At 62.7% G+C, this 25,912-nt stretch overlaps 1 protein-coding gene across 4 annotated transcripts; it reads right to left on the minus strand.

The window, feature by feature from the left end:
- On the minus strand, positions 1 to 25,769 carry B3GAT1 (beta-1,3-glucuronyltransferase 1). Of its 4 annotated transcripts, XM_057553768.1 has the most exons (8): positions 25,584 to 25,768; positions 17,624 to 17,772; positions 8,942 to 9,034; positions 8,668 to 8,814; positions 4,679 to 5,187; positions 3,940 to 4,236; positions 3,052 to 3,152; positions 1 to 1,952 (listed from the first exon to the last, which is right to left on the minus strand). In XM_057553768.1, the coding sequence occupies exons 3-7, from the start codon at positions 8,943 to 8,945 to the stop codon at positions 3,066 to 3,068; spliced, it is 1,044 nt and encodes a 347-aa protein (XP_057409751.1). In that variant the 5' UTR covers positions 8,946 to 9,034; positions 17,624 to 17,772; positions 25,584 to 25,768; the 3' UTR covers positions 1 to 1,952; positions 3,052 to 3,065. The 4 variants fall into 4 exon arrangements, with proteins under 4 accessions (XP_057409751.1, XP_057409753.1, XP_057409752.1 ...); XM_057553770.1 differs by lacking the exon at positions 8,942 to 9,034 and having other exon boundaries at positions 25,584 to 25,769; XM_057553769.1 differs by lacking the exon at positions 17,624 to 17,772.
- Between the last annotated feature and the right edge of the window lie 143 nt (positions 25,770 to 25,912).

Consider the following 25,912-nt stretch of genomic DNA (forward strand, 5'->3'; position numbering starts at 1 on the left):
AACCAGAGTTGACTTTTAATTTCAAAACAAATTAAATACAGTTAAATTAAAACAGACCCGATAGTGCAGCTTGGGGGCCCCACCCTCCCCGTCTCTGTCCTCCGGACGCCGGCCCCCACCTCGCTCCTGTACAGGGGCGAGCAGGGAACAGGCTGCGTTTGGAAAACAAACTGTAGCCATGGGCCCAATTCTGCTTCATAGCAAACTCATTCCCAATGAAGGTGAAAGCTGCGGTCCATCAGGGTTATAATGATAAATAAATACACATGCAGCTAAGAGAGGATATTAGGTGAAAACAACAGAACTAGCATCTGCCAAAAAAAAAGAGAGGAACCCATGTTGTCGTTCATTATCAATTTCCTGAAAACGAGCCCTGGGTTTCGGGCCAAGGTGGCCCAAGCCCAGCCAAGCTGACCCCGCGTTTGGGGCTGGTCCCGGCACATGAGGCAGTGGAGTACCCTGCATGAGTTCACTTGCTCGACGGTGCCCGCCCTCGCCCACCTTCCCCTCCCCACCACCCACTTGGTTCCCAGGCAACCATGGGTGTGGGATGTCCTGCAGGTGGCTCAGGGCCCTCAGGGACGTGAGCCCTCCCTCGAAGTTTTCGTGACTATGGTGAGGAGTTAAATCCACTTCAAAACAGGCAGCCGATACTCCTCCGTGAATGTTAGGTCGCTGGGCTGCGGCCCACCGCCCACCCATCCACGCACCCAGGAGTGGGCTCTCCAAGGCCCGCAGGCCCATCCGGTGAGTCTAAGCGGAGTAGGGGCTATTAGCGGTTAAAAGTAAACACCTGTTCAGCGGGCTCGGGCCCTTCCTCTGCCTCCACGGGGGAGGAAAATTGTGCTTCCAACGCTCAGGAGTGTGAGTGGAGACCGGCAGAGGGCCGGCCTCGTTGGGAAGCCAGGGAGACGGGCACCTCTCCTCCTGGCTGAGGGCCGCGCACGGTTCCTTCTCTGGGGCGGAGGGGCGGCTGGACATGAGGCCGGCTTGCTCTTCGGGCCCCCAGTTTAGGGAGAAGGGAGGTTTTACTTCTCACTTGGTGTGTAAATCGCATGATTTCCAAAGCAGTGTGTGCTCAGGTATCCTGCCCTCAGGGTCCAGATCATCTCTGCCTGCTTCTGTAAATCCCTCTGCTAATCCAGAGTCCCCCAGCCAGGGGCAGGGAGGAGCCCTGGGACCGCCCGGGCCCCTCCTCTCTCTTCCTGGCCCACCTGCTCCCTTGAGCCCCTGAGGCCTGTGGTTCTCACGGCTCTGGGTTGGGGGCCCCTGCCTCCCCAGTCCCAGCCCAGGCGAGGGGCCCGGAGCCCAGTGGGCGTTGGGGAGGTGCCGTGTGGTCTATACCCTGTGCTGGGTCGAGGGCCCACCTCCTTCCTTGCTCTGGGACGAGAGCCAGGGAAGGCGCTCTGCTCCCTCCACGAGGTTGAGGTACGGGGAGGGCAGCCCGCGGGCAGCCTGACTCCCCGCACACAGGGCTGGCCACCTGCTGGGAGCACAGACAGCCTTACGCTCCGGAGCAGGAGCCAGAGGAAAGCCGGCCGGAGGGGCTGCATCTCGGAGCAGCTCGTTCCTGATGCCGGACGTGGGGGCTGCTTGCTGTCTTCCGCAGTCCCTGGCCAGGTGTCCTGTGTGGTCGTGGGGCCTCGAGGGGGAGCCGGGGAGCCCTCTGCTGGACTGCCGGGGTCTTTCGCCCCCTCCCAGCCTGGCATCACTCCCAGGCTGGGGCCCATGGTGTCTGCCCCGGCCGGCCCTGCCAGGGCAGACGGAACAGAACAACAGGTCTGGGGTTTCTGTGCTTTAGGGTCTCCGTCCTTTGTCCTGGCATCAGGCTGGTCTCTCTGAAGGCCCCAGAGTAGAAAGGAGGGTGACGGCGATTCCACAGGAGTCCGCCTTGTTGGGACCACCCGCGTGGGGAGCACAGGTGGCCAGGAGCAGGTCTGAGAAGGGGGCTCCTGTGAGGGGGAGAAGAATGGGGGAGGCGTGAGGGAGCCGCTGGATCCTGGGCCCCCGAAGCGTCACCCAGGGGCTCCACAGAGCCCACCCCCAGGTCCCCACTGAGAGGCCGGGAGTGGGAGAGGCAGGGAGTGATGCTGTGTCCCGACACAGTCTCAGTGGCAGCGACCGAGGTGATTTTCTAAGTTCAGGGGACAAGATAAGCAGACCCCCTGTGGTCCCCTGTGGGCAGGGCCATTGCCCAGGTGATACAGAAGCTGCAGCCTGACTCCAAGGCCAGAGGACAGAGGTGTGTCCCACTGTCTGAGCTCCCACCTCTGATGAGATCACAGAGAAGCTCATAGAAAATTCCTGGCTTTGCCAATCACCTGGCACAATTCACTTCAGCTTTACTCAACCTCATTCCTTTGCCTCTAAAACATAAATGGAGCCTGTGACTTACTGCAATACAGGGTTTTAACCAAATAAAGGGACTTCCCGGGTGGTCCAGTGGTTAGGACTCTGCGCTTCCACTGCAGGGGGCATAGGTTTGATCCCTGGTTGGGGAACTAAGATCCTGCATGCTGCGTGGCTCGGCCCAAAAAAATCAAACAAATAAAAATAGCAACACTTAGGCAGGACCTATTATGTGCCAGACTGTTCTGGTGCCTCAACAACCCATTTTGCAGACGAAGAAACTGAGGCCTAGAGAAAGAAAGGTCAAACCGAGGAAAGTGGTAGCTTGGGTGTCAGGCCAGGCTCCTCGGTCCATGCTTTCACCAGGACGGAAGAGGAACCTGCAGGAGACAGAGCCTGGGCGGGTCCACACAGCAGCGCCTCATAAGGGGACCAGCTGGTGGCCAGGGTAACAGTGGTGATGACAGGGAGCTGTCACCAGGCGGTGCCTGGAAGGTGAGGCCTTCCAAGCAGCTGGTGGTAGAACCACCCAGCCACGGGGGGAGACTGGCTCCTGTCGACTTCAGCTATGCCTCCTCCACTCCACGGGGCATTTGCTCTGACCTTCACGATTAAAGACTAAGAGGAAAAGCCTTGGCAGGTTTACTCTGCATCCAAGCTTGGGTGGCCCGCCTGGTGCGTCACCTGCCTGCATCCCCCTACCTGTGTCCTGGGGCTCAGATCTCCACCATGGGGTCAGTGAAGCCTTTTTTCCCCTCGTTCACCAGCACCGGCTTCTCAGTCCGTGTGTGCCAGACCAGGATCTGTGTGTTCAGAGACATAAGACCACATGGGGTGGGTCTCTGACCTCGCCCTCCCACCCCTGCCCCCTCCCCTTCTGCCCTTGTTCCAGCAAGATTTTCTCCATTGTTCTTTATTTCTACCTACTCCCTCATTCTTACTTTTTGTACATAGGCTGCATTCAAAATATCTGTTGGAAACAGAAAGTCTACAGCTACAGAAAAGAGACAAACAGGTCTCAAGATTTCCTCTTGCTTCTCATCCTCCCCTGCATTTCTTGATGGGTCCAGAGGGAGAGAGTTCTGGGACCTTCAGCTCAGCTAAGTGACAGCCCGGGCCCTGGCTGGAGAAGTCCAAACTAGAAGCAGCATGTGTGTGTGTGTGTGTGTGTGTACGTGTGCATGCATGTGCGTGCATGAACACATGTATATGTGTGCCTGTGTGTTGTGCATATGCACGCCCATGTACATTCCATCCATGCATGCATGTGTGCACATGCATATGTATATGTGTGCCTGTCTGTGCATGTGTGTGCACATGGAGGTGTGTCTGGCAGGAGGGTCGTGGAGCCCAGCTGCTTCGAGATGAGGGAGGGATTCAGTCCTGGGCTCTGTCTCGCCGGTCGCCCCTCCCTGCTCCCCCACCTGCCGTCAGCGTGGCTCCTGAAGGGCGATAAACTGCCATCTTGGGAGGCTGGTTCTCCTTCGCAGGCTGTTTGGGGCCCTATTTCCTTCTCCCTGATCTAGAGGGAGGGCTTTGTGGGCTGGAGAAAGCTTGCATCACAGCTGTCAGCTCTGCTGAGGGTCTTACCTTGGTGCAGTTGGCTGCCTTGGGCTCCAGGTCACTGAGGGTAACAAGTTCTCGCAGGAGGCTGCTTTCCTGGTAGCCTCCCTTCACGCCGCGAAGCTTGAAGTAGGCCTGGCTTCGCTGCAGAATGAGCCGCAGGTTGACCGCAAAGCCCGCCATGTCTATGGCAAACGGCCGGTGGGGGTCGAACACAGTCTTCCAGCCGACCACCTTCCCGGCCCCATTGACCCTCGGGGCCTCGTACCGAAGGCCGCCGACGAAGGCTACGGGCCACACGGACACCCTCCTGGTGCTGCGCATCTACAGAGGGAGAAGAGTCAGGGCGCCTGGGCAGGAATGGGAGTCGGGGCACCTGGGCTGCTCGGGGCGGGCATCCGCAGAGGAGCATGCCTGGGCTGTGGGCAAGGCCACCCCTCCAACCAGCTGATACTCCCCTTGTCATGTGACCTGCCCTCTTTGTCCTTTGCTGCAAAACTTCTGTCTCCCCAGTTTAGAGTCTGAAATGACTCCTTCCCTTCTCCCACTGTCCTGACTCCCGGACCCGGAGAACACTCAGAGAGTCGACAGGGAACCCCTTTTCCCTCTCCCCCCGCTGGAAGCCCTCGTGCAGACGTGCCCGGAGGCCAGGGCTACGGTCAGTCTGGCAGCCCGACGCCGACCTCCTCCCCCTTCGCCAGCGGGGGCTGAAGGCCGCGCCAGGTTCCCCACCCTCCCTGGGGCCCCATACTTCCACGGAGCGCACCTCCTCGAAGAGCTCCAGGCTGTAGGTGTTGTCGTCGTCCGCGAAGTACACGACGCCGGGCTGGCTGGAGTTGCGCGGGAAGGTCTCACGCAGCCAGCGCAGGGCCAGGTTGCGCTGCATGGTGCCCCGCGGGATGCGCGGGTCGCGCGCGTCCCCGCGCAGCTTGTAGTTGCGCGGCGTCTCCACGTGCAGGTGCGTGTAGTTGAGGCCGGTGTCGCGCAGGAGGCGCGCGGTCAGCGGTGTGCGGCGCGGCGCGTCTTCCACCACCAGCCAGTGCAGGTTGGGCACGTGCAGCAGTGTGTTGGCCAAGCGCGTCAGCTCAGCCTTCTGTACCGGGCGGCTGTAGGTGGGCGTCACCACGTGGATGGTGGGCAGCGTGTCGGACCAGGGTGGGGGCCGCGTGTACACGTACTCGGTGCGCACCACCTCCACGATGTCGCGGTCGGACATGCAGTACTCCCTGGGGTCCGCGCCGGGTGGCACCTCGCGCCGGGGGTCGCTGCCGTCATCTGCGGGTTGGAGAGGGGGTGTGGGCAGCTCCGCTGCAGGGACCTCGTCCCCCCGCCCCGTGCAGCTCTCCTCTGCTCCACCCGCGGGACCGGCAGCGCATCGCTGCCTGGGGCCCTGTGGGCTGAAGCTGGCGGTCAAGGCCGCTTGCCTGACACCCTCCCCTGCGTCCTGCTAGTTCTGACTCCCGAGGTGACACAGAAATGACCTCTCCCTCCTTCTCGCATCTGACAGCTCTGTAGCTATTTGAGGGCAGCTGGCCAAATTCCAAGATTGCCTCCGCGGTTCCCAACTGTGTTGGGTTTTATATGGCAAAGTGTCCTGTCCTCACCACCCTATGCCCTTCCCATCTGGCCAGAGCTGACTGCACTGCCCCGCACAGGCTGGGGCTGCAGAGCCCCGGGCACTGCCTCCCATGCCCGAGGGCAGTGTTAGTGCTGTCGTGGCTACAGCGCACTGTGGACCCGGGAGTCTGCGGTTACCTCGCCCCGATTTTTCACAAACCCTGGAGTCAAGCGGGGCTTACGTAATCCAGCTTCTGAATCTTGGTGCGGTATTTGATACTTAACTACTGCATTTTGTTCTAGGGTGTTGCCCATAGCTGGCAAGATAATTTTGAATCCTGTGCCTGTCGTTTCTGACTTTATTCCCACATTTGGGCAAAGGGGCAGGGTGGAGACCCATCTCAGCTCTTCTGGGATTTGGTGTCTGTCTCCTAATCTGCACTTTCTGGTCATGCTCTTTCAGCCACCTGGAACCCTACCTATCCCCACACCCAGCAGCCGTGTGTGCCCATGTGTCCCCAAGTACCCCAGGGGAGGCGTGTGTGAAACCTGGCAGAGGCCTGGCCTCTGTGACACACTCACAGGGACAAGCGCCCCTCTCTCCGGAAGGCACCCTGTGCCCGCTGGGGCGGCTCTAATGACCAAGCATCCTGGACATTCTCCCCATGGGCAAAGCCAGCAGTCCTCTCATGAGGGGAAATCAGCCTGTGGGTATTCTTTTTTTTCTTTTTAAATGGTGTTGATTCATGTCTTTTTTTAAAAAATTTTATTTATTTAGGCTACGTTGGGTCTTTGTTGCTGCGCACGGGCTTTTTCTAATTGCGGCGAGTGGGGGCTACCCTTCATTGTGGTGCGCAGGCTTCTCATTGTGGTGGCTTCTCTTGTTGCAGAGTGTGGGCTCTAGCGTGCTCGGGCTTCACTAGTTGTGGCATGCGGGCTTCAGTAATTGTGGCATGCAGGCTCAGTAGTTGTAGTGCACGGGCTTAGTTGCTCCGCGGCATGTGGGATCTTCCCGGACCAGGGCTCGAACCCGTGTCCCCTGCATTAGCAGGCGGATTCGTAACCACTGCGCCACCAGGGAAGCCCCCACGGGTATGCTTTTTCTTAAAGAGTCCCTTCTCTCTGAGGTGTGTCTTCCTGTTTGAAGGACTGTGGGCCCCTCACTGCTCTCATACCATCTCAGCAGGAGGTGGCAAGCGTCAGAGGACAGACCTAGGGATCTGAGGGCCTGGGCTCAGACCCTGCGCCACTCTGTACTAACCATACGGCCATGAGCAGGGTGCTTGGCTTCTGGTGCCTCAGTTTTAGAAACTGCAAAATGGAGCCAATACCCGCATCTCCTTTATCGAGTTACACGTGGGTTAAAGGGCTCTGAACTCTGCCCCGAGGCTCACCATCTCTGGTAAGCGGCCCTGTTCCTCATGGCTTCTTGCAACTATGGAGAGGATGGCGTGAGTGGTTACCTGCAGGGGGCGAAGTGGGGTCCAGCCAGCTGCCGCCCCCTCCCTCCTTCCCACGTTTCTTGTTAGCCCGTGGTGTGGGTGCTGGCATGGGGTCGGACGCTGGGTGCTGAGGCGGGGACACGTGTGCTCCCGGCTCCCAGGGAGCTCCCAAAGGCCAACAAGACACCCACGACGAGACACACAGTGGTAGTGGGAGCCTGTGCCCGGGCCGTGGGTGCAGGGTGGGGAGACTAGCGCAGATGCAGGCAGCCAAGGGAACTTTCAGGAGGAGTTTTGGGTCAGATGGTGAAAGACAACAAGCTTGAGGAGAGCAGCTTCTGACCAGGGTATAAGTAAAGATGAGTTTATCCTGCCGTGAGTAAAGTTTTGGAAACCAAGGCCCGGGAAGGACACTGAGAGCCACTCCCCCTCCCTATCCCTTTCTGCCGCTCAAATCACCCCCTGCCAGCAGGTCTGTGCCCTGGTATGTTCTCCGGCAGGGCTGGGTCAGGGCTTCTGCTGCCTTTGGGTCCTAAGGCCTCCCTAACTTCCTTTGCTGCTGCCTTCGTTCTGTCTGTCGTGGCTGCTCTGGGGAGAGCGGATGCCAGTTCCCGTCCTCAGGCAGGAAGGGCAGTGCTGGGCGAAGCAGCCTGGCGTCTCTGACCCCAGAGCCCTGCCAAGAATGGAAGCCTCGTGGTATTATGTCCCTTTACATGTGGTAAATGTAGTGATGTGTTGTTGGGTGACAACTCTAAAATGATAAGCGCCAGGGACTTCGCTGGTGGTACAGGGGTTAGGACTCGGCACTTTCACCGCCAGGCCCCGGGTTCAACCCCTGGTAGGGGAACTAAGATCCCACAGGCCCAGCAGCATGGCCAAAAAAAAAAAAAAAAAAGTAAGCACCAAGGAGAGGTGCTGGATTGGGAGGAAAGGACACACGTCAGGAGGCCAGCTCCAGGTGCCCCAACAGGCAGTGGGCATTTAGCCATCTTCAGCCTGGCCCTTCCTCACAGAAGCCTCAGGACCCGCCGGGGCTGAGCAGGCCCCGACGTGTAACTGTGGAGCGGCCCAGCTTCAGACTGTGGCTCTTGGCCCTGCCTGCACCCAAATCACCGATTCCCAGCATCCCCCCACCCACACCGGCCCTGTCAGCTTTCTCCCTGGGATGGGCCTGGGCACCTCTGTGTTTCATCAGGCTCCCCGGGCTCCCATGGGAGAAGGGCTCGAACAGAGAGGGGAGTGTGGGGCTAGAGACTGGCAGTGAGGGGCAGGCCCGGGGGGAGGGGCACGTGGACAGGTTTGGGGCACAGGGGGCCCTGGTGTGAGAGGGAAAAGCTCTGGGCTGGGAGCCAGGAGAAGCCAGTTCTAACCTGGCTTCGGGGGACTTGCCTCTGTCCAGCCTATTTTCAGCAGGTGGCACTGGATCAGGGCTTCCTGACCAGGAACAGAGGAGCGAACGCCACACTCGCCCTGAAAGGTTTTAAACAAGGCAGGCCAGGAATCCTGGCCACCCACCCGAGCCCTCCCGGGGTGCACGTCCTGGGAGCAGGTGCAGAGTTGGCCCGTGAGTCTGTGCCTGTGTGTGTGGCGTCATCAGAGCCCCAAACGGGCCGAGACCCCCCCGAGGGTACGGTCATCAGCCTGGCTCGGCCTCGGTTCCCCAGCTACCGAGCGGGTGAGAGTCAGGACTCCAGAAGCCCTGGCTGTGGTCAGCCCATCGGCAAAGCCCGGCAGGTGGGGCCGGGCGGGGGCTCACCCTTGTGTGCGGCGAGCAGGGGCGCGATGGTGCTCTGGTGCCACACGGTGACCAGCAGCGTCCAAGGCAGCACGATGAGGACAATCGCGAGGATGTCCCGTCTCTTCGGCATCTCCAAGGCTGGCTGGGCCCACAGCTCCTCGTTACCTGCGCGGCGGCAGCGGACGGCGGCGAGCACAGGGGAGAAAAGAACAGGAATGGGCCGGGTGGGCCGGGCACGGGGCAGCGGGAAGCTGAATGCTGGCCGGCAGGCCTGACCACGCTCACAACCCACCCATTGCCGAAGCAGGTCTGCGGAGTCCGGCCCTACCGGAGTCTGGTGGGGGTTGCCTTCTGGGGTGGGTCAGGAACCCTGCGGGGTGGACACCTGCAAGAGAGAGCAGAGGTGGCGGCCAGAGACCTGGGCAGAACGGGCCCCCGCAGGGCCGGCTGGCACGGCATCGTGTTTTCAGGGTGGAGCCTGGCTTCTGCCAGCCCGTGGGGTGCGGCCAGCCTCTGTCTTCACAGGTGGCGGTGGGTGCTGCCCACTCAGGGTTCAGACACACCTGCCTGGGTTTAACCCCAACTCACTTCTGTGCCTCAGTTTTCTCATCTATGAAATGGGCGCCATCAGCACCTACTTCCCAAGGCTTCTGGGAATTAAATGCGTTAACACCCGTGGAGCCCGCGGGCCGGCACCAGATGGACACAGCAAGCACTCGGAACGAGTTAGCAGCTGTGATGGTCACAGGCTTGTGCCCAGATGGTTATTTCACAGCCTGGATTAAGGAGTCGGTGCTGGGGTGGACCCGGGCAGGATCTATTCTCGTGAAGCCCCCGCGGAGGTAGGGCAGAGGCCGGGCGCTGCAGCTGGGCGTCAGCCAGGAGAGGTGCTTCCGGTGGGGCTGCCACGTCCCGGGGAGACGGCACTCAAATGGCAGCAGCAGGGGCTCCAGGAGAGGTGCCCTGTGGGGACAGTTCCCCTCCGGCCCGGCTGCCCACGTGCCAGGAGACAGGCGCTCAGCCTCCGGACCGCCATGGAAACTGTCACATCCCAACGTTCACCTTCCTCCTCACTTCTGAGCTGAGTGCCGTGCAAGATGCAGCTGGGGTCCACAGGGGGAGGCGTGAGGGAGGACAGCCATGGGCGGCCCTGGCCTGTCCCGGTGTGTGGGCCGCCCCAGTGCCCAGTGCCGGCACACCGAGCCCCGAGGCCGCTCGCTGCCCACCCAGCCCCAGGCAGACGCGCATCCATCTCCCGTGGAGCCGAGAGCCAGGGCCGAGAAGGATCTGGGCTCCCGTTTCGGAGGCAGCGCGTCCTCCTCCTTGCCTGGGCCTCTCTCTGCCAGCAGTCCTCATGCCTGGTGCGAGAACCGTGTTGTCTTCCAGCGACGGGCACTGCGGTCTCCCGGGGTGGCCCCGCTGCCCCTGCCACCCCTGGCTCCTCAGCCTCCTTGGAGGCAGATGGTGCACAGCCCGTCCCCCTGCCAGCGGGGTTAAACGGTGCAGGCACAGAGCAGGGAATGATCCTGGGGTGCGAGCTGTCTCCTCCACGCTCCTTGTCGTGGCCCGAGCAGGTGGGAGCCCAGAGTCCCACCCAGGATGCCTGTCTGGGTCTCCTGTGCTGCGTGAGCTCGTGCTACATCCCCGCCCAGCCCCTGCCCTGCTCCAAGGCCACAGGCAGGGCTGCGAAGGGCTGAGTTGGGGCCTCGGTTTGGCGGGGCTGTCTCAGGCCACGTGACGGGGGTCAGAGGCGCTTCCAGCAGGGCTGGCAGGGAGGTCTCCTCTGGTCCTGTGATCGCCCTGGAGCTTTTCCAGGCATCCTGGTCTTGGGGAGGCTCTGGTTCCGGGGGGGAGCCGTGGGGAGCTGGCCTGCCCTGGCACTCAGGTAGCTGCGCTCGGGCAGCCTCCAGCCTCCGGCACCTGCCCCTCCCTCGGCCGCCCGGGATGCAGTTTGAGCAAAGAACAGCTGGTGGGGAGCATCTGTGGGGCCAGAGACGCACTTGACACTCCACGTTCAGTCTTCCCAACGCCTGGGCCGCAGGCGCTGACCTTGACCCCTTCCACCTGGAGTTTGCAGAGGCCGTGAGGGTCAGCATCTTGTCCAAGTCACCGTCGGCATGCAGTGGAGCCAGGCCTGAATCCAGGCCCTTTGGGTCTGAGCTGCATCAGGAGCTCGGGAAGGAGGGTCAGGCCCCAGAGCCCCTTCTGGGAGGCCCCCCTGCAGGTCCCAGCACCTCCCTGGGGGGAGCAGGAGCAGGAGGGGGACTAGGAGGGGAAGAGGGGCAATGGAAGCTGGGGCCCTGGAGGGAGGCTCTGATCCCATCCGGTCTATCTGGTCAAAGCATCTATGAAAGGAAGGGGGTGGGGTGGGCAGAAAAGCTCTAAAAATAAACTTAGCCATAAACCCAGTTGTGCATTACTTACTCTGGAAGCCATTACGGCTTGAAAACCCCATAACTTTAATGCAGGCTATTATAAGCATAGCAGCAAAATCATGGAGCTAATTACCAGGCGGTTATTAAGCAGAGCACGGAGAGCCCCCAGCTTTGGAGAGCACCAGCTGGCCAGCAGGGGGCGGGTCTGAGGGAAATGGGGCCTGGGGTTGGGGGCCTGGGGTGGCAGCAGGGGAAGCTACCGAGACCCAGAGGCGTCTGAGATGGGGCTGCAAGGATGACCACTGGCCATGGCCCACTTTTCCTGCCTGGCCCTGGAGGGGTGGTGGGCAGCCTGCCTGTGGTCCAGGCTCAAGCAGCCGCAGACCCAGGGCTGCCCTGGGCCCTTGGTGGGCATGGGCAGAGGAGTCAGTGCAAAGATGGAGGAGGGGCTCAGCTGCACCCAGAGCCAGGAGGAGGTGTGTGGCAGGGAGACTGTGGTGCTTGAAGCAAGGTCCTGCCGACGAGGGCGAGGGGGGGCCCGGTGTCCGCTGAGGCCAGGACTCCCCACCAGCCACTGCAGTTGGTGTCCGTGACTGGCCCCCGCCGCCCAGCCCCTCAGCAGGTGCGGATCGGGGGCCTTGGCTGGGCGCAGACAAGGCTGTGTTGAGGGGCGTGTGAGCCCAATGGGACGGCAGAGGGGACGTGAGGGGGCGGGACGGTGCTCTGGCTGCTCCCCCGGGGCCCCTGCTTGTCCTCGGCCTCCACCCTCCTCTGCACACACAGGGCTGGACTGGCAGGTTCCAGTGAAGTTTCAGTTCTGCCATTTTAGCGCCTTGAGGTTAAGACAGGGCTCTGCTGAGAAAACGGGCTTGGGTGGCATTCAAGGCCAAAGTCAAAGCAAGAGGCCAGCATAACAGCTTTCCAGGGAGCCCGGGCACGATTCATGGGCCAAGCAGCCCTGGAGATTGGCCACGTCTGAGGAGACCTAGTTATAGGAATTTGCCTATGGGTTTTAGGGTGTCATGGGCTGTGAGAACCAGGGGGTGTCTGGGACCCAGATGGGGGGCCCCGATGTGCCCAAGGCTGGGCTGCAGCCGGGCAGGCTGGACAGGAGAGGCTGGTTTAATTCCATTCAGCAAATACTGGTTCAGCATCGGTGGTGGGCAAGGCCCTGCTGGATTCCCTGGACCACACGGCAGCAGGGAAAGGGGCTTCACGCGGCTCCGTCCCATCCCTCGGGGAGGTGCTGCGGAGATGGCGTGTGCATGTGTGTGGCGGAGGTCAGTTTCCCACAGACCACCCCAGCCCTCGTCTCTGGAGCAGGGTAGGAGCCGTGGTGCCCATAAGCCCGGGACGGTGGCGGGTCACAGGAGGCCGCGGGATGAAGAATCCTTCGAGGTGATGCGGACACTGCACGTGTCCCACCAACTGCACGATCAGTGGCCCTGTCCCCGACCACACGCTCTTCACTGGCCAGCGTGGCACTGCCCGCTTGGGAAGCGGGGCTGGGGCCCGTCCTGGGAGCTCGCCACCCTCTGGGAGTCACCCCGCTGGGCACACCGCCTTTGGCCTCAGCGCCGACTTCTCTGAAGTGAGCCGAGACCTTGGGACACTCGGTGAGCAACCTGCCCTGCATCCTTTAGAATTGTTATGATGTTTCCCACCAGTCTTCACCTCATTTGGAGAACTTTTTCCCTAGACTCGCCTCATGGAATCTTCTGAGAGCATTCAACTTAGTTTTCCTAGAAACGACACATTTCTTTCTTTCCAGCTCATGTTTCTTGGTTTGTGTCATGTTCTGTGATGAGGAGAACACGCAGGACTGTTGCAAACAGGCTGGGAACCAACATCACGGACGCCTGGCTCACTGACCGCCCGAGGGGACCCCCGGCCCCCTGAGGACATCGGTCCAGGTCGCTGGGGGAGAGGTGGTGAGGAGAGCGCCGCCGTGCCCGGGAGGAAAGACACGGGCTCGACACCGGGAGCCTGAGTCCCGCTGGGGCCGAGCAGATGTCAGGGCCCGGGGGGCGCGGGGTGGTGGTGTGAGAGGACAGGCGGGGGTGCCAGGGGCTGCAGGAAGCGGGGCACGGGGCGGGGTTAACAGCAGACAGCAGGCCGGTGCGGTTAGGGCTCCAGTTCTACCCTCCAGCCCCAGACGGTGCCTGGGAGGGAGGCTGGACGCTGTCCCCGAGACCTGCAGGGGCCCTAATGGGATCAAGGGATTAGTATTGATCTTGCGGCCGCTGCTCAGGACAAGCCAGATGCCAGAGCTAATCAGCTCCTGTCCAGTCAATCCACACTCCATTAAGCGGCCCCAGGCCTCTCCTCCCTGGCCACTGCACCCACACCGGCTCCACGGGGGAGGGGGCAGGACACGGGGGCCTCTCCACCCACCATCTCTGTCCTCTTCCTGCTCCTGTCCCCACCACCCGCAGGGGACTGGACACAGAGGGGTCCACAGCTCCTTCCACCCACGAGGAGGGCGTGACGCCCAGGAGGGCTCAGGGTTGGCCCTGCAGCTCACAGCGCTGCCCTGCGCAGGTGGGGCTCGTTTCTTCATAAAGCCGGTCCTTTATCTCCACAGCAGCCTGGGAGGCAGGCAAGGAGGTTTCATCCCCACTGTACGCGTGCGGAAGCCGAGGCTTGGCAGGGCCCAGGGTCCTGGAGTCAGCGGAGCTGCTCACATCCAGATGCCCCATGCACAGCGCTCCCTGCCTGCAGGCCGGGCCCCTAGGGCCACCCCCAGGAAGGGGCTTCCCAGCGGGCTTTCACGGTGGGGGCTGAGCAGGAGGGGTGGCCGGGCCCCGGGGGTCCTGCATCCTGGACCCCAGACCTCGTGCCATCTCGTTCCCTTCTCGCCAGGAGACCAGGCCCCGGCTGGGGCGGAAGGACGTCAGCCCAGCTCAGCCTGGTGTAAACCACACGAAACAGCTTTGGGTTTCTTCTGCCCGTGAGTCAGGAAACGGTTCATCGGTCGTCTGTTTGAGGTGGGTCCCTCGTTTTCTTTCTTGGTTTTTCAGATATAGCCTTGGGATCAGGTTTGGATTCTTAGTAAAGAGTGAAAATGGGGGTCTGGTCTGCGTGGTCCCCCCTGCGTCACTGCAGGAATTTGAACGGAACAAGCTATCAGCCCCAGCGGGTTTACTGGAGTTCCTAAATCAGTGGCGTGGTCGTTGGGCAGAAGGGTGTCCACTTGTCCCACAGCCTCCTTGAAGGAGGGCTTCGTCCAGGGGGGTTTCCTGCTGCTGCTCTGGGTGGGGCCCGGGGCACGCGGGGGACCCGCGGCTCGGCTCAAGGTGGACACAGACCGGATGGAGAGCTGGGCGGTCGGACAGTGGCCGGCTGGGCCGAACGCCCCCCCGTGAAGAGCCACCACGCGGAGGGTCTTGGGGTGGCCGTGCAGGGCTGGGCGGGGAGGGCAGCCAGCAGGGAGGTGCTGACGGGAGCCCTGGGCAGGCGGGCAGAGAGTGGCGTGGCTGCGGTCCTCCCCTGCGTGATGGGGGGGCCGTGAGGGCGGGCCCGGCTCTGCCATCTGTGGACTAGGGAGCGGCCCCTGCATGGAGTCCAGCTTCTGGCCCTCGGCTTGGCCTGGGGTTGGGGGGAGGCTTGGTCTTGGCAGGAGCCGCCTCCCCGACCCCCTCTTCCCCCTTCTCCCCTGTATCTCCATCCCTGCCCCCTTCTGGCAGCCGCGCCAGCTTTTAAGAGAACGCCACTGTCCCCAAGACGAGTGCCCCTGCGTTCTCCCGCAGCCGACCTGTGGTCATGTGCTTACAGCTCTAACCACCCAGCTCTCCTCCATCTCCACCTTCCGTGGGTCAGGAGCCCAGCCGACGTGTGGGGTCCCCCGCGCAGGGGCTCCTGGAGGGTCGAACGGGGTGCACTTGCTTCCACGCTCGGGGTGGGGGGGCGGCAGAGGCCACTGCCCCAAAGTCACAGGACCGTGGGCGGCACTGCCCTTAGCTCCCTGCCCCGTGTCCTCGGCCAACACGGCCACCCACGCCCTGGGACCAGCAGGGAGGGCGCCCGGGGCAAGTCTGCCGCCGGGACGCGTCCTCCAGGACACTATGAGACTGCAGGAGGGAAAGCCCATCACCTGACCACGTTCTCCTGGTCACAGGCGTCTCCACTCTGAAGGCGTGGACAGCGGGCGTCAGAGGTCACGGGGACACCTTAGGGCCTGTCCAGCACAGCAGGGAGGTCAGGTCACTTCCCGACCTCAGCTCCCGTCTGGCCCCGCAGCCGGCACACCGGAGGGGCTCCCCGTGGCCTCCCCCTCCCCCTGCCCGCTCTGGCCTCAGTCCCCTCCTCCAGCCTGGAGCTGTTCTGTGTCTGGAATGTTCCACGGATGCCTTGAACACAGCAGAGACCCCACCGTCGTCTTTCTTCCCAGAGCAGCTGCGTCTTCCTCCTCGTCTTGGCGACCAGCACAGAAATCCCGGGCTGTTCCCACGGCTCCCTGCATCCGCCGGGCCGGGCCCGGATGCCAGGCCGGGCCTGCTCTTTCCTCCACGGCCTCCCATCGAGATCTGTCTGCACAGTCCACCCCACTGCCTGGCCCGCCCCCCTGACCTGCTCTCCCCAAGACCTCCTGAGTCCCCCTCCCTGGCATCCGAGGCGCTCGGCTCTGCAGCCTCACCCACCACTAACTGCATCCTCTCTGCTTCCCTTCCGCCTCCTGCCACCACCGTCCCTGACCCCACGTCCAGCCCGGCGCCTTCCCTCCCTGCAGTGCTCGTGAGAGCTCTGGAAGCTGGCAGACCTGCCTTGGTCCATCGGACGGTAACTCCCCTCCCACCCCGAGGTCTGGGCCAGCCCCGTGGGTACAGGTCTCAGGCCGAGCCCAGAGACCCAAAAAGCCAGCCAGCCCGGCCCTCACGGCCAGCATCCCCTCATGTCCTTCCTCCCTGCGGCCTCTGACCCCCGCTGCCCCCTTTGCCAGGCCTCTGCCATGGCCCAGCGTGGGGGCCTGTGTGTCCCTGGGCCCGCTGGCTGCCACGGGACCCTTGCCCTGTGGAGCCCCAAGTACCAGCTTCGTCACTGTGCCCCCACCCCCGCCCGCTTGACACCATCTGACTGGCCCGACGGCAGCGGCCGCGGCACCTGCTCTCCCTCCTCCTGGATGTGGAATTTGTAGTTTCACCCAGGAGTGCAGCTGGGGCCGAGTCCATTCTGCGAGCTCCACGGGGCCACCCTCTCCGGGTGACTTCACAGGGCTGCCCGTTCACGTCTTCACACACGTGTGCATGCGTGTGTGCTTGTGCCAGCACCCTATCTGAATGAGTGCACATGTATCTGTGGGCCCACGCATGGGTCTCCGTTCAGCGGAAGACGAGCTCTCGAGCAGACCAAGGTCGGCTTCTCTGTGCCCGCGGCACGACCCCGGAGAGCAGAGGACTCCACTCGCGGCTCCGAGGACCGTCTCCCTGCGCCCTCCGCCTGCCCCCCGCCCCCCTGGCCACAGGCTGAGAGAACCGGCAGGCAGGTCACCCTGGCACAGGCCGAGGTCCCGCCGGGACACGGTCCTGCCCGGTTCCAATACGGTCGCAGCAAATGCCCTTGATTGAACACGCCAACCTTTCCCGCCAGCGCCCAGCTCGCTGCATCACCCAGCATCCTGTGAGGTGTGGGGCAGCTCGGGACACAGTGACACCCACCGGATCAGGCCAGCGCCTGCGGGGGCAGGAGCCGAGGGCTCCGCAGATTCTGATACGAGATGGACAGCGGGGCTGGGGGGCCGGACAAGCAAAGCCAACAGCTTCTAGTGGACCAGGGCAGCAAGAGCCACCGGGCGGCCGGGCGGGCCTCCCCTCCTGCCAGGCTGCCCAGCATGGGCGGGAGCGGTGTGCCCCTGCCGAGGCTGAGGACACCAGAGCTCGGAAGACTGTGGGACCCTTGCACCCTGGGCTCCGGGAGCTGGGGTGGTGCAACCGGGTCTCCTTGACCCCCCTCCACTGGGGAGCCCCAGGGAGGCTGAGAAGGGCCCAGGGCTGCACTGCCTGGCGGGTATGGAGTGCCGGCTGCGAGGACGGTCCACAGCGTGGAGCCTGGCACAGGTCCTGGTGACCCTGGCTGGCCAGTGAGCAGGGCGTGTGGTCTCAGCAAGGCCAGGGGACCAGAACTAAGCTGGCTGGGTAACCTGGAGGTTCTGGCCCTGGAACTGAGGGTCTGACGCCCGGCTGGGCCAGGATGGCTGCGCAGGGCCGTGGGCGAGGCTGGGATTCGGATGCCCTGGAGGGGTGTGAGCGGCCAAAGGCAGTCTGTCCCCACTGCACTGTCCCCTGCTCTCGGGCTGTGCAGCCTCCGTTTCCTCTGGTGCTGACGGCGTGCGGTTTGGGGTGGGGTGCTGAGCGGGGGAGACCACCTGGAGCTCTGCGCCCTCGGCCTTATCCCTCCCCCTTCGCCAGCTTTTCCAGGCCTGAGCGTTCAGTGCCCACACAGCGAATGGCCAGCCCGCATCCTGCGTGAGCTTGTCGGTTTTCGTGTCTGTCCGCAGCCCCCAAGCCATGGACTCCCCTGGATCCACCGCAGGCCCGGGCCGGACACGGGGCAGGGGCTGCACCAGTGCCCCTGTGACTGAGTCCCTTCTCTGTGACTCTTACCAGGCCACTTTGGGATCAAATGAGGGGTCCGTGGAAAACACGATCATGGCGCTTGGCGCACAGAGAGCACCACGGTTGCTGGGCGACGCCAACTGTAATGGAAATCATAGCGGCAGGCACGTTGCTTGAATCCAGCCGAGTCCAAGTGTCTGGAAGAGAAGGGGAAGCCAGGGCACCTCAGCTCCCCTCCTGGGTCAGCACTGACCGGCCCCTGGGCAGTTCTTCTAGCAGATTCCTCCCTCCCAAGGACAAGGCTGTGCCGAGGAGGGTGGTCCACAGGGCGTGGGCTCCGTGGCAGTGTGATGAACGGGATGTCCGGGCTCCTGGCCGCGGGCTGCCTGCCGTGGGCTCACGCAGCTCCCTGGGCGGGCACCGCTTTTGCTGTTCCTCTTTTACAGATTCGGAAACTGAGCTGGGCCTGCCCTGGTGTTGGGACACCTTCCTGTCCCCCCCATTCGTCCTGTGTCCCTGCCCAGCCTCCAAGATCCGCACCCAGGGCAGGACTGGGGATTTCGGAAGGTCAGGGGTCCCCCGTCTCTCCTCCTGTCTCCAGAGCTGTCAGAGCTGCGGTTCTCCTCCTTCGGGCTGAGCTTGGGGGTGGGGGCCATCGACCCCGGGCTGCTCGTTTCCTGCCCTTTCCCCCTGGAAGCAGGTGAGGGCTCCCGGAAAGCTGCTCTCACCACCTCTGCTTCCTGTGTTACTCCTGCCGGGTCCCTCGTCCCCTCCCCTGTGTGTCAGCGGCTCCCACTGCCTGATGAGAGACAGTTCAGGGAAAGTGTTGCAGGAGGTGCAGGGGGTCCAGCCCAAGAAGGCCTGTGAGCCCGAGTGGGCAGCACGTGCTCCCCCCGAGAGGCATGACGGATGGAGGGTCCCTAAACTCAGCCCCCAGACGGTAGATCCCGCCGACACTGTCTGTCTGTTTTACAGGCCGTGCATTATACAGCCGGCAGCAGGGCAGCACGACGGCTGAGACGGGGCTGAGCATCGCGGAGCTGCGTGCAGAGGGGCTGGCCCTGCGCACAGGGGCTCCTGGGTCAGCAGGGCTCCCGGCCCAGGGACAGGCTCTGCGAGGAAAGGTCCCGGGTGGGGGGGTCTGGAGGGAGAAGGGCAGGCGATGCTGTCCCTACACCGGCCCCACCTGGTGCCTCTGCCTGGCATGCTTTTCCTTGGCCGAGCTCCTGCCCCACCTCTCGGCTGGCCAGGCGCACTCTCCCGGGGACTGTCATGAGGGCTGGGCACTGGGGACACGCGGTTGGCACTGGACAGGCGGGGAGAGCAGGGCTCCGTCCTCCCTGCTCCTCACGGCACCTGGTACTCAGAGCACAGAGGCGTCTGCGGCCTCCCGGAGGGAAGGGCATGGGGAGGCACCACTGTTGACCACTTCTGCCCCATGGGCTGGCATCAAGCGACCCGCCAGCCTGATGACCAGGCAGACAGAACACATCCACACGGTGCGATCCAGCCCGAGCGAGGACAAAGCCCTGACCCCCGCTCCGAGGTGATGACCCCGGAGGACGCCGCACTCAGGGAGGGGCAGGCGCAGCAGGGCCAAGCCCATGTGACCCACTTACAGAGGCGGGTAAGTGGTCAGACTCATAGGCACAGAAAGCAGAGGGGTGGCTGTCAGGGCTGGCGGCAGGGGGTTTAAAGGGTACAGAGTTTCCAGTTTGCAAGACGAAAAAGTTCCGGAGATGGATGGCGGTACGACACCACGAACGTACTTAATGCCAGTAAGCACTTAAAGGCGGTTAAGATGGTACATTTTAATTTTACTTTACGTGTTTTTCTTTTTTTAACTACAAAAACGAACCTGTCATCCAGAAGTTCTGGTTAGATGGGTCAGCAATGACACATCCAGACACTGGGGGGGCATAAGAGGGCTTTCCTTGCAGCGGGGCTGGGTGGGCACCTGCGTGTGGTCCCAGCGCGTGACCCTCCTGCTGGCTGTCACTTGGGAGCGTTACCATGAGGATATACGCACAGGGCACACCTGGGGGACGCAACCCCAGGGGTTCCAGATGAGCTGCTAAGAGTGAGCAAGACGTGGCCAGAGGATGGAATGCGCACACACACAGACACACACACGTGCACTCACACATATGCATGCATGCACACACTCAAACACACAGGCACGCACACGCAAGGCAGCCTGCTGGGTCTCCAGTCTTGGGTGTGGGGAGGGGTGGAGGCTGGAATGCTGGCTCTCAGAGGGAGATTTACAGGAGGGAGGGAAAGTTAATATCGGCAGGTGATGAGTTAGGTGAGTAATGCTTCGGCTTTAGTTCAGAAGCTTTCTGAGGGAAAACGGAAAGAAAAGAACCTGCTCAGAGGCAGTACGGCAACCCAGGCAGAGCCGCCCGGGAGCAGAGCGGGCCCGGGGCCCAACGGGCAGTCCCGCCGTGAGCCGGCCCGTCCTGCTCTGTGCTGTGCAGGGAAGGCTTCCCCGGAGGCCTGGTGTGGCCACTCCACTGGCCACACCTTCCAGTAGCTGGGCCTCCAGGGATGCAGCCTGACACCCCGAGTCCACTCTGACCTCCAAGGGCATCGGGTCAGTGACAGGGGAGGGGGCTGAGGACGAGCCTGGATTTCCTCAGGCTGCAGAGGCCACCCGGGGGACCCCAATCAGCTAATGGGGACCCAGGGCTTCGGGTCTGGGCTGAGTGGAGCTGCGAGCCCCCAGAACCGGTCTCGAGCCAGCGAGGGCCCCGATGGCTCACCCAGCCTGAGGATTTCCAGGCTGACCTCACCCCTCTGGTCAGAGTGTGCACGCACATACCATGCAGGCTGATGATTCACTGGCTTAATTAAGGTCTCGTGTGTATTTTTAATGCGTTGCCTGTGGCCTGAACCAGCTGACCTTCCCTGGGGCCCTGTCAGGATAGTTTAGCTGGGTCCTCCTGGGCCAGCTATCATGGGAGGAGAGGAGAGCGAAGGCCTGTGCCGGCTGGTGGGGGAACGGAGCCCGGCTCTCAGTGTGGGCCTCCTACCCCGAGCCCGGGGGGCTGCTCCTGTGGCCCCGCTGCCTGTCTCTGTCCTGCAAGAGCACAGGGGACCCGAGAGAGGGAGGGGTGGGCGTTGGGAGACTCAGGTCACAGGCTGGGACCAGGCACCAAAGTGCTGTGTGACCTGAAACAGGAGTGGACCCTCCCTGGGCACCGGCTTCCTTAACTGTAGAAAGAAGGAAGCACCTACTGCCACAGAACCCTAATCACAGCCCAGACCGTCTGCTGGCCTCACCGCTAGCCCATGGCTACGGATGCGAATTCCTGCTCCCGGGTCCATTCCCTCTTCCCTCTGCCTTCTCGGCCGGTGGGCTCCCCACCCCTGCCTCCTGCTCCTGGGGCGTCCGTCATGCAGAGCTTACCAAGGGAAGCGGTATAATCGCGGCGGGAAGTGTTCACATGCTTGCTGCTCCTTTCATTTCAGATGAGGAGACAGAGGCTCCTGAGAGTCTGTCACGCACAGGGCGGCCGACACAGCTGGGCCTGGCACCGGGCTCAGCCAGCTGACCGCTAATCCCGTCTGGCCCAGGGCCCCTCTCGCTCCGCTGGCCCAGGGCTCCTTCCCTCAGGTCCAGGGCCGAGAGCCCAGGCAGAGCCCTCACGTCCCCACCGAGATGCTGGCGGAGGCCGGAACCTCATTTTCTCCTTTTACTCTGAACACACGGGGGCTGAGGAAATGCTCTTTGGTGGGAGGTGCGTCTGCTTCCCTGTGGATCCGGCAGTGTTTTCTGCCCCACCTCATTTTCTGTCCCTGCAGCGTGGTGCAGGGCTTATTAACCGGCCACGTCCCCATCACAGCAGAGGAAACTGAGACTCGGGGTGGCTGGGAGACAGAAGCAAGGCCACACGCTGGGCCCCTCGGCACGCCTGGCACAAAGTAGGCTGTTCCCTAAGTGTCTGTTAGGTGAAATGTTAACTAAATGAGTAATAAAAAAAATTGCTAAGCAAAGCACTATTCACGTTCTAAGTGAGTAACGTGATTAACTGTAATCCTCATTCCTGCCTCACAAACATCCTGTTATCCCTGCTTAGAGACAAGACATGTGGGGCACAGAGAGGTTAAGCGATGGCCCAAGCCACACAGCTGTGCGTGGCAGAGCCGGGACGTGAGTCCAGCAGCCCACGCTCTCAGCGCCTCACTAAACCAGCTGTGTAGAGCCCAAAACAGCACTTGCCAGGAGAACTTGGGGACGCTGGGCACGTCCTACGTGCATCCGTGCCATCCAATATGGTGGCCACAGGCCATGTGTGCCACTGCGCTCTTGAACTGTGGCCGGTGTGGCTGCGGGATGCCCACCAGGGAGGGAGAGCAGCCCGCCCCATGTCCAGTGTTGGGCTCTAAGGCTTCTGAGCGCTGGTTAAATGAACAGCCCAGAGTCCGCAGCCTAAAGAGACTCACGGCCTCAGAGGACAGATTGTTCAACTACTTCACGCAGAAGGAAGCAAGACGGAGAGGAGTGAGGGGGAGGAGACCGCATGTGCCCAGGCTTGCACGGGGGTCAGCAAGGACCCGCAGACCGGGCCCCCTCCTAATACCCACAGCCCTGCCCCCCTCTGGTCTCTGCTCCCCCTGCTTCCCTCCCCCCTCCTCACGAAGCAATAATAACGGCTCACGTCTTCTACCTGCAGGGCAGGAGAAACCCTGCTCACGGCTCTAACACTGCGGGCAAGGCTCATCCCCAATCCAGCCAACTCCTGGAGGTCCAGACTGAGACTCCCCACTTTTGGGTTTATCGGTGGCAAAGCCCTAATCCCTGCCAGGCGCTTGGCTGGAAGGCCGCTATCCTGCTGTCAGCTGGTGTGCTCAGAGAGTACAGATTCATTTTAATATTGGCTGGAGCTAAACCTCATTAGAAAAGTAAATTTGCTGTAGCTGCGGGAAAAAAAAAAAGCAACCCACACAGTCCTTCCTCCTAAAGCTAAACAGAAAACCTGATTTGATTTTGGATTGTTTGATGCTTTATGTCCCCAGCACTGGCCCAGAGCCTAGAACACAGTAGGTGCTCAGTGAATGTGTGTGGAAGGGGGCTTTTGAGCAACTTCCGCCCACCTTGCCAGCTTCTAGCACCGATACCAAGAGGCCACTGGCCTGGGGTTCTCGTCAGTTGTGTGGATTTTTTGGGACAACCACTGTCTGAGACATGTAGTAACCACACTGACCACCGATTAGACACGGGACCCATGTTGCTGCCGCTTGGCAAGGGGACACCAAGCATGTCTCGATGCAGAGGCACGGCAGGGGCTGGACAAGGCCCAGAGTCTGGGAGTCTGAGGGGAGAGCCGGCAACAAGGCCAATGTGACCGGCCCCAGAGTGGGCCAGAGAATTGCTACTCCAAATTCTAGAGCCATCCAGATCCCAGAAGAAGGTGGGGAGGTGAGCGAAATGCAGACGTTACAGTAACATCCATCGAGCACTTCACCTACAAACAGCCTGGTGGGAGGGGCTCCTGGATTTATGGGCCTTCGGGAAACCAGGGCTTAGAGGGCTCCGCTTTTCCCGAAGTCCACCCAGCTGGTCACAGAGGGGCTGAGGCTGCCCCGGCCTGGCCAAGCCTGTGCCCTGCACGGCACTACCTCCCCGCCCCCCACCCCACGCTCTCAGCAGGGTCCCCAAAGGCCTTCTGGCCTGGAGGCCTGGAGGTGCAGGAAGGAGGTTTTCCTTTTCCTTCTCCCCAGGTGCTGGATCCCCCAGAGTCCACTGTACCCCGGGGCCGGGAGGGGTGTGGGGCAGGCACCAAGGGATGGGTCTCCCTGAGAGTCCCAGATCTCACAGCCTGCCCCCCTTCTGCCTGAGGACCTCCCTCTGAACCCCACGTTCATCCGAGCCTCGGGAAGAGCCCTCCTCAGTAGGCCGGCCCCCTGCTCCACGGAGGGCCTCCTGCCCTGGCTGATGGCTGCCGCCGGGGGCATCCTGGAAGGAGGCCCGAGGCTGGCCCACCTGTGCCACTGGGCCCCGTCGTCGGTGCCTCTGTGTCTTTGTCTGCTCTCTCTCGCGCTTCCCTGCCGGCCTCAGACTCTCAGATTCTCTCTCTTCCCGAGCCCTGCCTCTCTTCCCCTTCAGTTCTCAGCTGAGGGGAGCGCTCAGGCACCTCCACTCCAGCTCAGCCCCCTCCTCCAGCCAAAGCTGAACCAACACGCTCCCTGATCCCAGAGCCTGGCTCGGGGCAGCTCACCCTCCCATACCCGCCACGCTTGCAACGCTCCTGCCCTGCCTCATACGCTGTGCTCACGACCAGAGAGGTACAGCCGCTTGGGGCCCCTCACCCCTCGCCCTTCAAAACTACGGTGGGAAAATGCAGGTCCGTCCAGAGGCCCGATGCCGGGGACAGGGTGGGCCCCACCGGCATCTTCCTCTGGAGGCCCCGGTCTCTGCCTGTCCCCATGCTTCAGGTGGATGGTCAGTGCCTGCTGGTCCAGAAACCTCTGTGCACGTATTCAACCCAGCACCCGTGAGCCTCCAACAGGCGTGAACAAGGAGGGATTCCCCAGCATCTGCGGGTCAGGTACAGAAGTGTGCACAGCAAGCCACTCGGCGCCGGTGCTGAATGGGGCACAAATCCATCAACCCTCCCTGTTCCATAACCTGGGCAAGACTTCCCGCTCCCACCCAAAGGGGCAGAGGGGAGTGCATGCAGCTCCAGAACCTTTGGGGGTGACGGGCATGAACTGGGCACAATGGATAGTCTCTTTGAAGGTCTCATGGGGAAGGGTCTTTGTTCCAAACAAAGGAAGAGGGGGACTTGATGTCTGGCCCAGTAAGGGCAGTAGCAGTCACCAGCTAAGCAGGTTTGGGAGGAAATGTCTCAATCTCTGTGGTGAGGCAGGGAGATGCGAGGGACAGAAGGCAAATCTCAGAGGACCCTGGAGCCCCCGTACTGTGAAGCCACCCGCCCCACGACGCCAGTAAGTTAGGCAGCTGTGCCCCGTTTCCACACAACACACCGGAGGCGCCACAGGCTCTGTACTGGGACATCCGCGCCCAGTCCTTTGAACTGGTACATGTCGCACAGCCCAAGCTCCCGCTGGGTACCCCACCCAGACCGGTACCCACGCGGGAAGAGCTGTCCCCACCAGCCTGGGGCGACCGACCGTCCGCAAGGCCGGCTTCAGCGTCCAGCGCAGAGAGCTCTCCGGAGCCCCTGAGACCCAGTTTCTACAAGAATCCAGGCAAACGGTGCCCAGCTGAGACTAGGCCTGGCCAGGGGAGGACGGGGCAGGGGGGCCGGTTAGGGCCTTGTTTACGCATCTGTGTCTGGGTGGGTGCGGTCTCTCCGACCTCAGCTGCTGGGTCCCAGGCTGTCCCCGGGCACCTACTCCAGTCCCTCCTGCCTCACCTCTCTGTTCCTTCTCGGAAGTTGCGGGCTCTGGCTTGGGAGGGACCAGGACCCCAGGCCGGAGCCCGGGGGCGGAGGGCGGGTGGTGAACTTGGTCATGCCTCCCCCGCCCCCTGCACTGAACGTCCTAAGGACGCTGGGTCCCCTCGCCACCGCTCAGCCCCTCAGCCTCCCGGCAGAGCTTCAGAGACTTAACTTGCCAGTGGCTGGAGCCTCAGAGCTTGGGGACGACGCTGGGTAGCCGCTGCGGCGGGTGCTGGCCCCCGACTCCCGGCCACCGGGAACCACCTGCTGAGGTGGGGAGGGAGGAACCAGCGAGCTAGGAGCCCGGCCGGTTGTTGGAAGCTGCCGAGAACCAGCTTCCCCTTCCCGCCGGCCCGAGGAGGGCAGGCATTGCCCAGGTTTGGTTTCGCAGCCCCTCGGCGGCTGCAGCGCCTTCCGCCCCGGCCGGGTCCCCAGCTGGCTCCCCAGCCGCCCCACTGCACGCACAGCCACACACGCGCGCGCGCACACACACACACACACACACACACGGGCGCGCGCATACGCGCCCGGGAGGACATGGCGCGGGGACCGATGCGGAGGCATAAAGGGGCTCTGTGCGCGGCAGCGGGGGCACTGACCTGCGGCGACGAGTCCGGATCGTCCCCGGCGCGCTCCATCGCGGTGGCGGCCCCTACGCGCCGGCCCCGGCGCCCCCAGGCTGTTGGCCCGGGCCGCGCGCGCCTCCAGCCCCGGGGGCTCTCGGGTTGCGGGCCCCCGGGGGCCCCTTCATCGCTGCGGGGTCCGCGCCGCCCGCCCGCCCGCCGCCCCGGCCCAGCCCGGCCCGGCCCTTCTGCGCTCGGCGAGGCGGCGGCCGAGCCCGGGAGTGCGCGGGGGGCGCGGGGCGGGGAGCCGGGCGGGGAGGCCGGGGGCGCAGAGAAGAGCGGGGCGGGCAGGCCCGGGCGCAGGG

The sequence above is a fragment of the Balaenoptera acutorostrata genome, chromosome 9 (assembly GCF_949987535.1).
Source record: "Balaenoptera acutorostrata chromosome 9, mBalAcu1.1, whole genome shotgun sequence".
Classification (NCBI taxonomy): Eukaryota; Metazoa; Chordata; class Mammalia; order Artiodactyla; family Balaenopteridae; genus Balaenoptera; species Balaenoptera acutorostrata.